The sequence below is a fragment of the Balaenoptera ricei genome, chromosome 19, assembly GCF_028023285.1.
Source record: "Balaenoptera ricei isolate mBalRic1 chromosome 19, mBalRic1.hap2, whole genome shotgun sequence".
Lineage (NCBI taxonomy): Eukaryota > Metazoa > Chordata > Mammalia > Artiodactyla > Balaenopteridae > Balaenoptera > Balaenoptera ricei.
In genome coordinates this window covers 5,130,590-5,146,207 of record NC_082657.1, presented here as the reverse complement: position 1 = coordinate 5,146,207, position 15,618 = coordinate 5,130,590, and the positions used below count along the sequence as shown (strand labels likewise).

At 43.0% G+C, this 15,618-nt stretch overlaps 1 protein-coding gene across 4 annotated transcripts in view; it reads right to left on the bottom strand.

The window, feature by feature from the left end:
* Window positions 1–15,415, bottom strand: part of LOC132354207 (zinc finger protein 160-like) — a 69,822-nt gene extending 54,407 nt beyond the window's left edge. For all 4 annotated transcript variants that reach the window (XR_009499208.1, XR_009499209.1, XR_009499210.1 and 1 more), the window contains exons 1-3: window positions 15,354–15,415; window positions 13,400–13,458; window positions 8,282–8,372 (exon numbers count right to left, since the gene is read on the bottom strand). Coding sequence is in view for 1 of the 4 variants with exons in the window: in XM_059905929.1 (XP_059761912.1) it covers window positions 8,282–8,353 (72 nt within the window). In the remaining 3 variants the exon portion in view is untranslated. The remainder of the gene's footprint in view (window positions 1–8,281; window positions 8,373–13,399; window positions 13,459–15,353) is intronic.
* Between the last annotated feature and the right edge of the window lie 203 nt (window positions 15,416–15,618).

The following is a 15,618-nucleotide window of genomic DNA, read 5'->3' as shown; positions in this document are numbered from 1 at the left end:
ACACACTGGAACTCACCAAAAAAGATACCCCACATCCAAAGACAAAGGAGAAGCCGCAATGAGACAGTAGGAGGGGCGCAATCACAATAAAATCAAATCCCATAACTGCTGGGTGGGTGACTCACAAACTGGAGAACACTTATACCACAGAAGCCCACCCACTGGAGTGAAGGTTCTGCACCCCACATCAGGCTTTCCAACCTGGGGGTCTGGCAATGGGAGGAGGAATTCCTAGAGAATCAGACTTTGAAGCCTAGTGGGATTTGATTGCAGGAGTTTGACAGGACTGGGGAAAACAGAGTCTCCACTCTTGGAGGGCACACACAAAGCAGTGTGCACACTGGGACCCAGGGAAAGGAGCAGTGACCCCACAGAAACTGAATCAGACCTACCTGCTAGTGTTGGAGGGTCTCCTGCAGAGGCGGGAGGTGGCTGTGTCTCACAGTGAGGACAACGACACTGGCAGCAGAAGTTCTGGGAAGTACTCCTTGGCATGAGCCCTCCCAGAGTCTGCCATTAGCCCCACCAAAGAGTCCGGGTAGGCTCCAGTGTTGGGTCGCCTCAGGCCAAACAACCAACATGGAGGGAACCCAGCCCCACCCATCAGCAGACAAACGGATTAAAGTTTTACTGAGCTCTGCCCACCAGAGCAACACCCAGCTCTACCCACCACCAGTCCCTCCCATCAGGAAGCTTGCACAAGCCTCTTAGACAGCCTCATCCACCAGAGGGCAGACAGCAGAAGCAAGAAGAACTACAATCCTGCAGCCTGTGGAACAAAAGCCACATTCACAGAAAGACAGACAAGATGAAAAGACAGAGGGCTATGTACCAGATGAAAGAACAAGATAAAATTCCAGAAAAACAACTAAATGAAGTGAAGATAGGCAACCTTCCAGAAAAAGAATTCAGAATAATGATAGTTAAGATGATCCAGGACCTCGGAAAAAGAATGGAGGCAAAGATCGAGAACATGCAAGAAATGTTTAACAAAGACCTAGAGGAATTAAAGAACAAACAAACAGAAATGAACAATACAATAACTGAAATGAAAAACATATTAGAATGAATCAATAGCAGAATAACTGAGGCAGAAGAACAGAGAAGTGACCTGCAAGACAGAATGGTGAAATTCACTGCTGCAGAACAGAATAAAGCAAAAAGAATGAAAAGAAATGAAGACAGCCTAAGAAACCTCTGGGAAAACATTAAACACAACAACATTCACATTACAGGGGTCCCAGAAGGAGAAGAGAGAGAGAAAGGACCAGAGAAAATATTTGAAGAGATTATAGTCGAAAACTTCCCTAACATGGGAAAGGAAATAGCCACCCAAGTCCAGGAAGCACAGAGAGTCCCATACAGGATAAACCCAAGGAGAAACATGCCAAGACACATAGTAATCAAATTGGCAAAAATTAAAGGCAAAGAAAAATTATTGAAAGCAGCAAGGCCAAAACAACAAATAACATACAAGGGAACTCCCAGAAGGTTAACAGCTGATTTCTCAGCAGAAATTCTACAAGCCAGAAGTCAGAGGCATGACATATTTAAAGTGATGAAAGGGAAGAACCTACAACTAAGATTACTCTACCCGGCAAGGATCTCATTCAGATTCGATGGAGAAATCAAAAGCTTTACAGACAAGCAAAACCTAAGAGAATTCAGCACCACCAAACCAACTCTACAACAAATGCTAAAGGAACTTCTCTAAGTGGGAAACACAAGAGAAGAAAAAGACCTACAAAAACAAACCCAAAACAATTAAGAAAATGGTAACAGGAACATACATATTGATAATTACCTTAAACGTGAATGGATTAAATGCAAAATTAAACCAAAATACACAGGCTCACTGAATGGATACAAAAACAAGACCCACATATATGCTGTCTACAAGAGACCCACTTGAGACCTAGGCACACATACAGACTGAAAGTGAGGGGATGGAAAAAGATATTCCATGCAAATGGAAATCAAAAGAAAGCTGGAGTAGCAATACTCATATCAGACAAAATAGACTTTAAAATAAAGAATGTTACAAGAGACAAGGAAGGACACTACATAATGATCAAGGGATCAATCCAAGAAGAAGATATAACAATTATAACTCTATATGCACCCAACATAGGAGCACCTCAATACATAAGGCAACTGCTAACAGCTATAAAAGAGGAAATCGACAGTAACACAGTAATAGTGGGGGACTTTTAACACCTCACTTACACCAATGGACAGATCATCCAAACAGAAAATTAATAAGGAAACACAAGCTTTAAATGACACAATAGACCAGAGAGATTTAATTGATATTTATAGGACATTCCATCCAAAAACAGCAGATTACACTTTCTTCTCAAGTGTGCACGGAACATTCTCCAGGATAGATCACATCTTGGGTCACAAATCAAGCCTCAATAAATTTAAGAAAACTGAAATCGTATCAAGCATCTTTGCTGACCATAACATTATGAGATTAGAAATCAATTACAGGGAAAAAAACGTAAATAACACAAACACATGGAGGCTAAACAATACATTACTAAATAACCAAGAGATCACTGAAGAAATCAAAGAGGAAATCAAAAAATACCTAGAGACAAATGACAATGAAAACATGACGATCCAAAACCTATGGGATGCAGTAAAAGCAGTTTAAAAGGGAAGTTTACGGCAATACAATCCTACATCAGGAAACAACAAACATCTCAAATAAACAATCTAACTTTACACCTATAGGAACTAGAGAAAGAAGAACAAACAAAACCCAAAGTTACTAGAAGGAAAGAAATCATAAAGTTCAGAACAGAAATAAATGAAATAGAAACAAAGAAAACAATAGCAAAGATCAATAAAACTAAAAGCTGGTTCTTTGATAAACAAAATTGAAAACCATTAGCCAGACTCATCAAGAAAAAGAGGGAGAGGACTCAAAATCAATAAAATTAGAAATGAAAAAGGAGAAGTTACAACAAACACTGCAGAAATACAAAGCATCCTAAGAGACTACTACAAGCAACTCTATGCCAATAAAATGGACAACCTGGAAGAAATGGACAAATTCTTAGAAAGGTATAACCTTCCAAGACTGAACCAGGAAGAAATAGAAAATATGAACAGACCAATCACAAGTAATGAAATTGAAACTGTGATTAAAAATATTCCAACAAACAAAAGTCCAGGACCAGATGGCTTCACAGGTGAATTCTATCAATCATTTAGAGAAGAGCTAACACCCATCCTTCTCAAACTCTTCCAAAAATTGCAGAGGAAGGAACACTCCCAAACTCATTCTATGAGGCCACCATCACCCTGATACCAAAACCAAACAAAGATACTACAAAAAAAGAAAATTACAGACCAATATCACTGATGAATATACATGCAAAAATCCTCAACAAAATACTAGCAAACAGAATCCAGCAACACATTAAAAGGATCATACACCATGATCAAGTGGGATTTATCCCAGGGATGCAAGGATTCTTCAATATATGCAAATCAATCAATGTGATACACCATATTAACAAATTGAAGAATAAAAACCATATGATCATCTCAATAGATGCAGAAAAAGCTTTTGACAAAATTCAACACCCATTTATGATAAAAACACTCCAGAAAGTGGGCATAGAGGAACCTACCTCAACATAATAAAGGCCATATACAACAAACCCACAGCAAACATCATTCTCAATGGTGAAAAACTGAAAGCATTTCCTCTAAGATCAGAAAAAAGACAAGGATGTCCACTCTCACCGCTACTATTCAACATAGTTTTGGAACTCCTAGCCTCGGCAATTAGAGAAGAAAAAGAAATAAAAGGAATACAAATTGGAAAAGAAGAAGTAAAACTGTCATTGTTTGCAGATGACATGATACTATACATAGAGAATCCTAAAAGTGCCACCAGGAAACTACTAGAGCTAATCAATGAATTTGGTAAAGTTGCAGGATACAAAATTAGTGCACAGAAATCTCTTGCATTCCTATACACTAATGAAAAATCTGAAAGAGAAATTCAGGAAACACTCCCATTTACCACTGCAACAAAAAGAATAAAATACCTAGGAATAAACCTACCTAGGGAGACGAAAGACCTGTATGCACAAAACTATAAGACACTGATGAAAGAAATTAAAGATGATACCAACAGATGGAGAGATATACCATGTTCTTCGATTGGAAGAATCAATATTGTGAAAATGACTATACTACCCAAAGCAACCTACAGATTCAATGCAATCCCTATCAAATTACCAATGGCATTTTTTACAGAACTAGAACCAAAAAATCTTAAAATTTGTATGGAGACACAAAAGACCCCGAATAGCCAAAGCAGTCTTGAGGGAAAAAAATGAAGCTGGAGGAATCAGACTCCCTGACTTCAGGCTATACTACAAAGCTACAGTAATCAAGACAATATGGTACTTGCACAAAAACAGAAACATAGATCAATGGAACAAGATAGAAAGAGGTAAACCCACACACCTATGGTCAACTGATCTATGACAAAGGAGGCAAGGATATACAATGGAGAAAAGACAGTCTCTTCAATAAGTGGTGCTGGGAAAACTGGACAGCTACATATAAAAGAATGAAATTAGAACACTCCCTAACACCATACACAAAAATAAACTCAAAATGGATTCGAGACCTAAATGTAAGACCGGACACTATAAAACTCTTAGAGGAAAACATAGGAAGAACACTCTTTGACAGAAATCACAGCAAGATCTGTTTTGATCCACCTCCTAGAATAATGGAAATAAAAACAAAAATAAACAAATGGGACCTAATGAAACTTAAAAGCTTTTGCACAGCAAAGGAAACCATAAACAAGACAAAAAGACAACCCTCAGAATGGGAGAAAATATTTGCAAACGAATCAATGGACAAAGGATTAATCTCCAAGATATATAAACAGCTCATGTAGCTCAATATTCAAAAAACAAACAATCCAATCCAAAAATGGGCAGAAGACCTAAATAGACATTTCTCCTGAGAAGACATACAGATGGCCACGAAGCATATGAAAAGCTGCTCAACATCACTAATTAGTAGAGAAATGCAAATCAAAACTACAATGAGGTATCACCTCACGCCAGTTAGAATGGGCAACATCAGAAAATCTACAAATAACAAATGCTGGAGAGGGTGTGGAGAAAAGGGAACCCTCTTGCACTGTTGGTGGGAATGTAAATTGATACAGCCACTATGGAGAACAGTATGGAGGTTCCTTGAAAAACTAAAAATAGAATTGCCATATGACCCAGCAATCCCACTACTGGGCATATACCCAGAGAAAACCACAATTCAAAAAGACACATGCACCACAATGTTCACTGCAGCACTATTTACAATAGCCAGGTAATGGAAGCAACCTAAATGTGCATCGACAGACGAATGGATAAAGAAGATGTGGTATATATATACAATGGAATATTACTCAGCCATAAAAAGGAACGAAATTGGGTCATTGGTTGAGACGTGGATGGATCTAGAGACTGTCATACAGAGTGAAGTAAGTCAGAAAGAGAAAAATATTGTATATTAACTCATATATGTGGAACCTAGAAAAATGGTACAGAAAAATGGTTTGCAGGACAGAAATTGAGACACAGATATAGAGAACAAACGTATGGACACCAAGGGAGGAAAGTGGCGGGGGAGGTGGTGGTGGTGTGATGAAATGGGAGATTGGGATTGACATATATACACTAATATGTATAAAATGGATAACTAATAAGAACCTGCTGTATAAAAAAGTAAAATTCAAAAGAAAAAGAAAAAAGAAAAAATTTGAACCGAATTATATCTAGAGAAATTTAAAAAGTAATCAAAAACCTCAAACAAAGAAAAACCCAGGGGGGCTTCCCTGGGGGTGAAGTGGGTAAGAATCCACCTGCCAATGCAGGGGACACGGGTTCAAACCCTGGTCCGGGAAGATCCCACATGCTGTGGAGCAACTAAGCCCATGTGCCACAACTACTGAGCCTGTGATCTAGAGCACGCGAGCCACAGCTACTGAGCCTGCACTCTAGAGCCCGCAAGCCACAACTACTGAGCTCGTGTGCCACAACTACTGAAGCCCGTGGGCCTAGAGCCCATGCTTCACAACAAGAGAAGCCACCACAATGAGAAGCCCGTGCACCGCAACAAAGAGTAGCCCCCACTCGCCACAACTAGACAAAGCCCACGCCCAGCAATGAAAACCCAACACAGCCAAAAATAAATAAATAAATAATAATTTAAAAGAACAAAAACAAAAAAACCCCAAGAAAAACCCAGGACCAAATTCTATCAAATATTTACAAAATAATTACCACTAATCCTGCTAAAAATGTTACAGAGTTGAAGAGGGAACTCTTGCAAATTCATTCTATGGAGCAGCATGATTCTGATACCAATCCCAGACAAAAACACAACAAGAAAGGAAAACTAGAAACCAATACCCCTGATGAATACTGATGCAAAATCCTTAACGACATACTAGCAAAATAACTTAACACCACATTAAAAAGATCTGACATCTTGACCAAGTGGATTTTATTCATATAAGGCAAAGAGGAGTCAACATACAAAAATCAATTAATGTGGTACACCACATTAACAGATTAAAGGAAAAAAACACACAGGACCATCTCAACTGATGCAGAAAAAAGCATTTGACAAAATTCAACAACCTTTCAAGATAAAACACTCAACAAACCAGAAAGAGTAAATTCTCTCAACATAATAAACGCCATTTATGAAAAAAGCACAGCTCACAACATTCTCAATGGGGACAGACTGAAAGCTTGTCCTCTGAGAAAAGGAAAAAGGCAAGTATGCACACTCTCTGCACTACTGCTCAACAAAGTACTGGAACTCCTCGCCAGAGCAATTAGATAAGAAAAAGAAATCTAAGTTATCCAAATTGAAAAAGTAAACTTACCTTCTTTCCTAGATGACAAGGTTTTATATGTAAAAATCATAAAGATTCCACAAGAAACCTGCTATATCAAGAGTCTTAGAAAAGTTGTCGCATACAAACTCCAAATGCAAAAATCGGTTGCAGTTCTACACACAATGAACAATGCTAAAAGAAAACTAGAAAACAATCTTATTTACTATAGCATTAAAAAGGGATGAAATATTTAGGAGTAAATTAGCCAACATGGTGAAAGACTTGTACACTGAAAACTACTAACCATTGCTAAAAGAAACACAAAAAGATACAAATAAATAGAAAGACAACCTGTACTCGTGGGCTGGAAGACTTAATACTCTTAAAATATCCAAGCTACACAAAGTGTTCTACAGATTCAATGGACCCATTATCAAAATTTCCATAGCAATCTTTGCAGAAATAGAGGAAAAAAAAAAATGCTAAAAGTCATAGGGCAGTTCTAGAGACCACAAATAGCCAAAAGTCTCTTGATCAAGAAGGAAGGTGGAAGCCTCCCTTTTTATTTCAAAACATATTGAGAAGTAATCAATGTGGTGTGGTACCGGTATAAACACAGATACATAAACCAAATGAACAGAACACAATACTCAGAAATAATCCTTTGCATATATGTAAAATGTATTCACAAGGGTGCCAAGATACAGAGAGGGGAAAGGAGAGTATCAATAACAATGGTGCTGAGAAAATAGATACCTACTAGGAAAAGAATGAAGCTGGAATCTTGCCCGTATCAGAAGTAAAAACTTCTGTCTGTCAAAGGATACAATCCACAGAGTGAAAAGACAACCTCTGAGGAATGGAGGTGATGAAAGTAATTTAAAGAATTTCCAACTGCCAGAGATTTAGGTTGATTTCATAGTTTAAATTTGATGATAAACTAAAAAACCCTCTACCACTGATGTCTATTTTTGAACTTTCCATTCTATGACCAATCATTAAGATTTAAGGAGAGTGACTCACATTTTTAGCTTGAATCGCCTTAGAAAAAGTCAGAACAAACTGCCCCAATTGGTCTGATTTTCAGATTTTATCAGGTACTGTGCATATTAATACCTGACCTCCAAGTGCAGCTTCTGTAACCTGGTTGACAGAGAGTGGACAGTGCATCCGGATGGGGCTCCTCAACAATCCCTGCTGCCCAAGAGCACTGACACCACGTCTCCAATCCATGGGTGTGAAATCTAAGTGGAGACGACAGACCCTGAGGGAGGGCCCTGGGTGAGTGTGAATGTACAGGTGTCAGGCAGGATACTTCAGAGAAGATTAGCGAGTCCAAAAAAGGCATTTCAGAAAAAACAGACTGAGAATCAATCAAAAATATGACTTTACCTGAGAAAGAGCCATTTCTGACTCCTTTTCTTTCCTCTCCCTCCTCTTCCAGGCTTCTTCCTCAGACAACATGAGTCTTTAGAGGTTGACCCTGAAAGTTGAAAACATGCTGTTTAATGCTGAGAATCAACACACCCCCTTCCTAAGTCACAGCCACACACACAGGGAAGACCTCAGCATGTGGAACAGACAGTCCCCTGCTGCCCACTGTCCCAGGAGGGGCTCAGGACAGTAAACTCCCACACAGAGACCAACAAGGGAGTTTCCCACCCTTTCCTTCAGATCAGGCTCCCCTCCTGGTGAGGCCCCCACGTACACAGCAGCAGCGGGCACCTCAGCTGGACCCGACGATCCCCTGCAGGTCACAGACCAGCCCTGATCCATCCCCACGCAGAGCAGAGCCCCTCAGCCTCAGCCCAGATCTCAGCCCTCAGGAACGGGGGCACCCAGAGTCCTGATGCTCAATGATGGATCCGGATTGGAATCACCTGGGGCAACATAAATATTATCGAGCTTTGGTCCCACACTGACTACATGAAGAGGATTCCCTGGTCAGAGAGTACAAACATGTCTATGCATAAAGCCTCATCGATCTAATGGGAAGCCTGGGTTGAGCAGCGCTCAGAGGAGGCAAGCCCAGCACAGCCCCCACTTTCTTATTCTTTCCCAGCTTTACTGAGGTATAACTGACTAACGAAAATGGTGTAAATGTAAGGTATACAGAGTGATCCTCTGACAGATGTGTATACTGTGAATAATTATCACTATCAAGTAAGTCACACTTCCATCAACTAACAATTACCATTTTGTGTGTGTGTGTTGTGAGGACACTTAATTGTTTCTCTGTGAGCAAATTTCAAGTATACAGAAACAGTACAGGCAGCATGCAGTACACGAGATCCCCAGAACTTATTCATTTTACAACTGAAAATCCGTATGCTTTGACAGACGTCGCCCCATTTTCCCTATCACCCAGCTCCTGGTAACAGCCTTTCTACTCTATGGCTCTATGACTTTGATAATTCTAGTTTCCATGTACAATACCTGTCCTTTGTCAGGCTTATTTCACTTAGCATAATGTTCTCTAGGTTCATTCATTTTGTCATAAATGCAGGATCCTTGATTTTTCATATTTATATACAGTGAATAACATTTCATTATACATATTATATACATACTATACAATATACAGTATATGTTTAGATACCACGATTTTGTTACCCATTCTTTTGTCAACAGACATTTTGGTTGTTTCTGTTCCTTGGCTACTGCAAAAACCGTAATACTCATGAGACTGCAGATGTGTCCCTGAAAGCACTGATTTCCTTTCCTTTGGATACCTGCCAGAAGAGGGTTTGATAGATTGTGTGCCTGTTCTATGTTTAATTTATTAAGGAACCTCCATATTGTTTTCCAGCATAGCGGTACCATTTACACACCCACCAATAGCACACAAAGGTTCCCTGTTCTCTGTATCGTGCCTGTGTGTGTGCATATTTTGGGAGGGACAGGAGTGGGTAATAGAGTACCCAGCACTGGCCTGGCAGCGAGAAAGTTGCAGCTGCATCTTCCCAAGGATGAGCCCCCGGACTGCAGATCACTGCAGTGTTGCTGCCCTCTGACTCTTGCAATCATCTTTCCCAACAACACGAGACTTTATGACTCTTCTCAAGTTGGGCCCATAGACCCATACCTAGCAGGACCTCCCTACTGAAAACATTCTGCAGTCTTAAGCTTAGTACTCATAACTTCCAGTCTGGACTCAAACAAACTTACAAACTCTCATGGGGTCCAACACAGTGTCCAGAGAGCCCATAATGATCCCCTCATCCTGTTACACAATGACAGGAAACATTTCAAGCCCTAATAACTCATGCATGGGGGATAATACAGAAGAGGACACCCAAGGACCCACTAGACACAAGGCACCGTATTTTCATTTACAGTGACCCAGGCAAAACACTGAAATCTCCAAAAACTACTAAAAAGAGAGATATTTCCAAGGATGCACATGCCCCAGTGAGACCCCAACATCTTCCAAGGCAACACTCCAGATTCTCTTTGCATCTTTCCAAATGCATATGAAACTTTCTTCACTTGCAACACCAAATACTCAAAGATACCAAAGTTAACGCAAAAGATGATCTCTGAGATTTTCCCTATATTACTCTATTGGTGGCACGATGATGCTTGCCCTCCTAAAAGAGCCAACAAAAGTCAGTGTGTGGAGTGGGTGCTGGAGGGCACCCTCTAGATCCAGCCCCTGAAGACCAAGGCACCCATCCTCCTGCACCCAGAGCTCCCTGTGGGCTCTGCTCAGGCCAGGGTTCTAACAGTGGAGGATAACATTTCTCTCAGCCGAATTCCACTTTCTTCACTCCTGCTCACGTACGATCATGAGTTATCACATCAAGCCCATGCAGGCAACGTCAGCCTCAGCACTGATGTCCCAGGGAACCTGAGCTAAGACACTAGGGCACCTCAAACCATTCCATGCAGGTTCTCCAACAAACCCACTTCCAGGTTCTCCAGCCTGAACTGAGACATTCCTTTCCAACAGATCCACACAGCCCTCGATCCCGTAACTACACTTGGGACAGGGGCACACAACATTCACTGGGCTCATCTTGATGCCCCCACTGGCTGCCATATCCCTCCTGCAGCCCCCTACAGGCTCCCCTCCGCCTTCCCCATTTTTCTACCTCTTCTCCATACGTGACTGACTAAACGCGAATAAAAGGCACAGGGACTTCTCGGCAAAGGGATCAAAACAGGAATGCACACAAGCTGCCACCCAAAGGAGACTGGGCATTCAGTGTGAAAATCAAGAAGCTGGCCCTCTGGGCTTCCCTGGTGGCGCAGTGGCTGGGAGTCCGCCTGCCAATGCAAGGGACACAGGTTTGAGCCCTGGTCCAGGAAGATCCCACATGCCGTGGAGCAACTGAGCCCATGCGCCACAACTACTGAGCCTGCGCACCACAACTACCAAAGCCCGCATGCCTAGAGCCCGTGGTCCGCAACAGGAGAGGCCACCGCAATGAGAAGCCCGCACACCGCAATGAAGGGTAGCCCCTGCTTGCCGCAATTAGAGAAAGCCCGTGCGCAGCAACAAAGACCCAATACAGCCAAAAATAAATAAATAAAATAAATAAAGTTATTTAAAAAAACAGAAAAAAGAAAAAAAAAAAAAAAGAAACTGGCCCTCCTGGGAAAGTCTGCCACCACCTGGGGACATTATGGAGTCCGGGTACAAAGGCATCTGAGGTCAGGGAGGATGTCTCAAAGAGAGGGTCCCCGGGCCTCAGTTTCCTGTTGTCCCCACTCACACCTACTTGGAAGATGTTCTAGCTCTTTGAGGGCTGCCTCCTTCATGCCCCGTTAGGTTCTCCTTCTGCCCCCCCTTAGCGCAGTGACACCGCTACCGCTGACTCTGAGCAGCTGACCTGCTGGAAGGCAAAGCTCCTGTGCAAGGTGGCGCCTGGCGCCTGGATGGGCACAGCCTGGAACACTGGGGGCTACAGCAGGGCAGTGACACAGCACACTAAACACGGGGACACCTCAGGACACTGCATGAGGACATCCATGGGCTTTTCAGGACTTCCTGTATTTTGGGGCTCTTCTTTTGAGTAATTTAGTAGCCACATGGGGTAAAGATCAATTACAGCTGAAATGCCCAGAATGCAGGAACCATCCTCATCACCTGCCCTGTTCTCTTGGTCTCCCTTGAGGATTATCCAGCCCAACCCACAGTCCTAACATCTAAAGACATCTCCAATATCAGGTACTGCAGCCATCCCGGGAAGAAGAGGAACACTGTGAGCCCTTAAATAAAGGGTAACCAGGAAAGACTCAGAATAATCAATGGAGAAAGGCTTTCAGATGAGAGTGATTGACTTTAAAGGCAATAAAACCTGGTTAAAATGACAGAGATTGTCAAGGCAGGATGGGGAGCCCTCTCTGAGCCTAGACCTGAAGGGGGACAAAGGGCCTGAGCCACGGTGATTTAATAACAAAAGGTAAGAGCGGAAACTAACATCTGAGACAGATGGTGTTTGGAAACAGAGAAAAGGTGAATGTGACCAGAGCAGAGTGAACCATGAGAAAAGCTCCCAGGATGAGGCTGGGGATACCAGCAGGGCCCTGAGGATGACACAGGGCTGAGTAGCCACAGTGAGGAGTCGGGATTTTGTCTTGAGGACAAATGGAAGCCAGTGGAGGTCTGAGTGTCAGGAAGTGACAAAATCTCCCTTGAGATCTATCCTTAGTCATGGAAGACACCTGATGATACTCTTGCTGACTCTGAGCCTAGCTTCCTGCCTCCATCCTACTGTTTTTCTTTTAGTTTTTCATTTTGGGAGGTCTGGGATCCATTTAAAATTCTAATTACCAGTGGGCACTCCCTCCAAACCAGAACTGCCACACACAGACACACGCCCAATCTGGCCAATCATTTCAGGGCTCAGAGTTACCCAGGCTGAGAGTTTCTGGTCTAGTCTCTCACCTCCATGTTACAAGTGGGCTCCCTGAGGCCCAGATGGGAGACATTTATGACAAAGTCTGAGCTGAGTGAACAGAACCGGGTGTGACTGAATTCTGAAAAGGTCACCTGATGGGCAAGTGGGCACAGTTTGTCTTTATCAACTGTCCCATTTAACACCAGGACCATCTTTCATGTGCCTGAACAAAGGAAACTTCTCTTTCAAGGTTCGATCACACTGATACCAAGCAGGTAATTCATCTTTATCAGAAGATTGCAGTAAAATATTTTAAAAACACAGAATTGCAAATATATATCCACTGGTGCAGAAAACATTGTAAGGGATCAGCTTAGAAATAAGATCTGAGCAATCCTTTTCATCGTGAATAGAGGGACACTGTTGGAAGAAGGTTCCAAGTCAATCCCACCCATCCTTCCTCATTTGCACAGAAGAGCCAAAAGGGACCTGAGGGAAACATCTTCATATCACCTCATAGCTCACTATTTTCACCGATCACAGAAAACAGAAAAAAAGGAACATTAGACTAACTGGTTAAACTAGGTTTTGACTGTTACTGTAAAAGATCATTGACATCTTTGCCAAGTACTCCTCAAAATAGTCTAAAGTTATTTCTACTTACCAAAGAAAATTTCAAATATATTAGACGAAGAGAAGAAAGCACTCAGGCGAGGAATGAATCTGAAACAAATTTTAAAAAGAAATAATGTGTGTATTCGTTTTAATCTAAAATTCTGGAATCAAAGTTTTAAAACAAAAACTGAGGGTATATCACATTTGGAAAAGAATGACATGACTAGAATACTGGAGACTAAAAAAGCTTATTTCAGAAGTTAAAAATGATTTATAGGAAAGAAGAAATTGAATGAACTAAGATTTATTCCAAGCTACAAAAAGAACCATATGTAAAGAAAGAAAAAAGAAAAATGTAAATCCATTAAAAAAAACAATGTTGCCTTAAAAAGCCACCACATAGTGACCGTCAGTCATTTCTTGCCCCACTTCTCCTCTCCCCTGACTTCTACCCCATGTCAGGAAAAGGTATGGGGGTGACAACTGAGTGAATCAAGTCACTACCTGCTGGCTCAGCAGGGTTTGCAAATGGAAGTTATCTTCTGATACAAATAACAACAAAAGGCACAAGCCTTATTGACAGGAGTTTTGCAATTCTCATCCTCACCTGTATAATTTTAAATGTATTAGATTCTAAAGACACGAATCAATATCATCACAACTTAATCATCCACATCCAAACAACTCACCATCCACCTGGATCCAGTTTACCCTCTCTACTTTTACTAGGTGTTTCCATTTCATTCTGTTCACCTGTCTCCCTATTTCATCTTGGTCTCTGTCTCTTCTTATTCCCCTCTGCACTCCTGCTGTTTCTCCCCTTATTTCTTCCCTCACACCTGTCCTGCCCCACTCTGCAACTTATTCCCCTTCGAGATGCTCTTTCTCTCCAACCTTTCTGATCTCGTCAAAAATCTGTAGGTATTTCTGCCTCTTGTTTGCCTCATCTCTGCCCTCCGGGTTACACTCCTTCTCTCCCTGTTACTCTCCCTTCCTCCCCACTTGCTGGCACCCCAGGTGGCTGTTCTTTCTTCCTCTGCTCTTGTCACCCTTTGGCTTCTTTCTCTGCCAGCACCATGACGCACTGAAGTCCATGGTTCCACGTCTTATCCTCTCCACATCTGACCTATCTCACCACCATTCGCCTCCCCCTCCTCCAGGGCAGCTCTCCCTATGTTGTTTTCCAATCCCTGGAGATCTGGCTTTTTCATTTACTTCTCTATTTTATTCACCTGCTACTTTCAAGGCTTAATCTCTTTCATTTTACTACCTCTTTGCAAGTCCCTCAGCCACCCTCTACGTTCCCATCGGTTCTCCCTCATGCTTTTCTCCTTCGCAGTTTTAATCTTTCTCTCTCAGTCGCTCAGTTTCTGCTTCTCCTGATGCCCCCCGCCCATTTACTGGGCTGGAGACTGAATGAGATGCCCGCGAACCGGAAGAGCACATTTTTCAATAGAGCTGAATACGACACGGAACAACACTAGGTGTCACACGTCCGGCCCAGGTCACCTCCCCCAACGCGGGGTGAGGGGAAGGGCTGACCAGGAAGGGGAGGCCAGAGAAGCAGAAGGACCGGCCTGAGGAGACGCGAGGACAGAGGGGCTGGGAGGGAGGGAGGGGGTCTCAGGAGAGGGGCGGGCTCTGCAGAACCCCAGGACCGGGGAGAGGACGCGGCCTGTCCGGGAGCGGGACGGCCGGCGCTGCCCTCCAGGGGCCGAGAGGGCGAGGCTGGGGGGCGCGAATCCACCTCGCGGAAGAGGGCTTTATAGGGGGAGGGCGGAGGTAGTAAAGGGTTTTAAACAGGAAAATGTCGCCAAAGACGGTGTCTAAGTGGACCGAAGGCTGAAAAAGCCAAGGGAACGGACCAGCCTCAGAAAAAATTAAAACCCAAACGAAAAGATACCCGACCTGCAACTGCAACGTCTGGATTTACTCCGGGGCGGCTGCGGCGGGGGGTGGGGGTGAGGGAGCGCTGCACAAATTTACACTGGAAAGAAACTTACGCTCCGCTCCGCGACCTTGGCTCCGCACTCTCCGCTCTCCGCGTCCCTAGGAAAGAGCTCCGGGCCTTAGAGACAGGGCTTCCGGGGCGGGGCCTGCGCGGAGCGCCAGCGGCGAGGGGCGGGGCGAGGAGAGCGCCCAGGTCTGCGCACTGAGCGCGGGAGGGAGGGGCAGGGAGCAGGGCGGGGTTGGTGCGCCTGTTACCTTGACTGCGTTCCTTTAAGTTACTGGCTGTAACAGTTTTCACGTAAAAGCTTACGGCTGTGT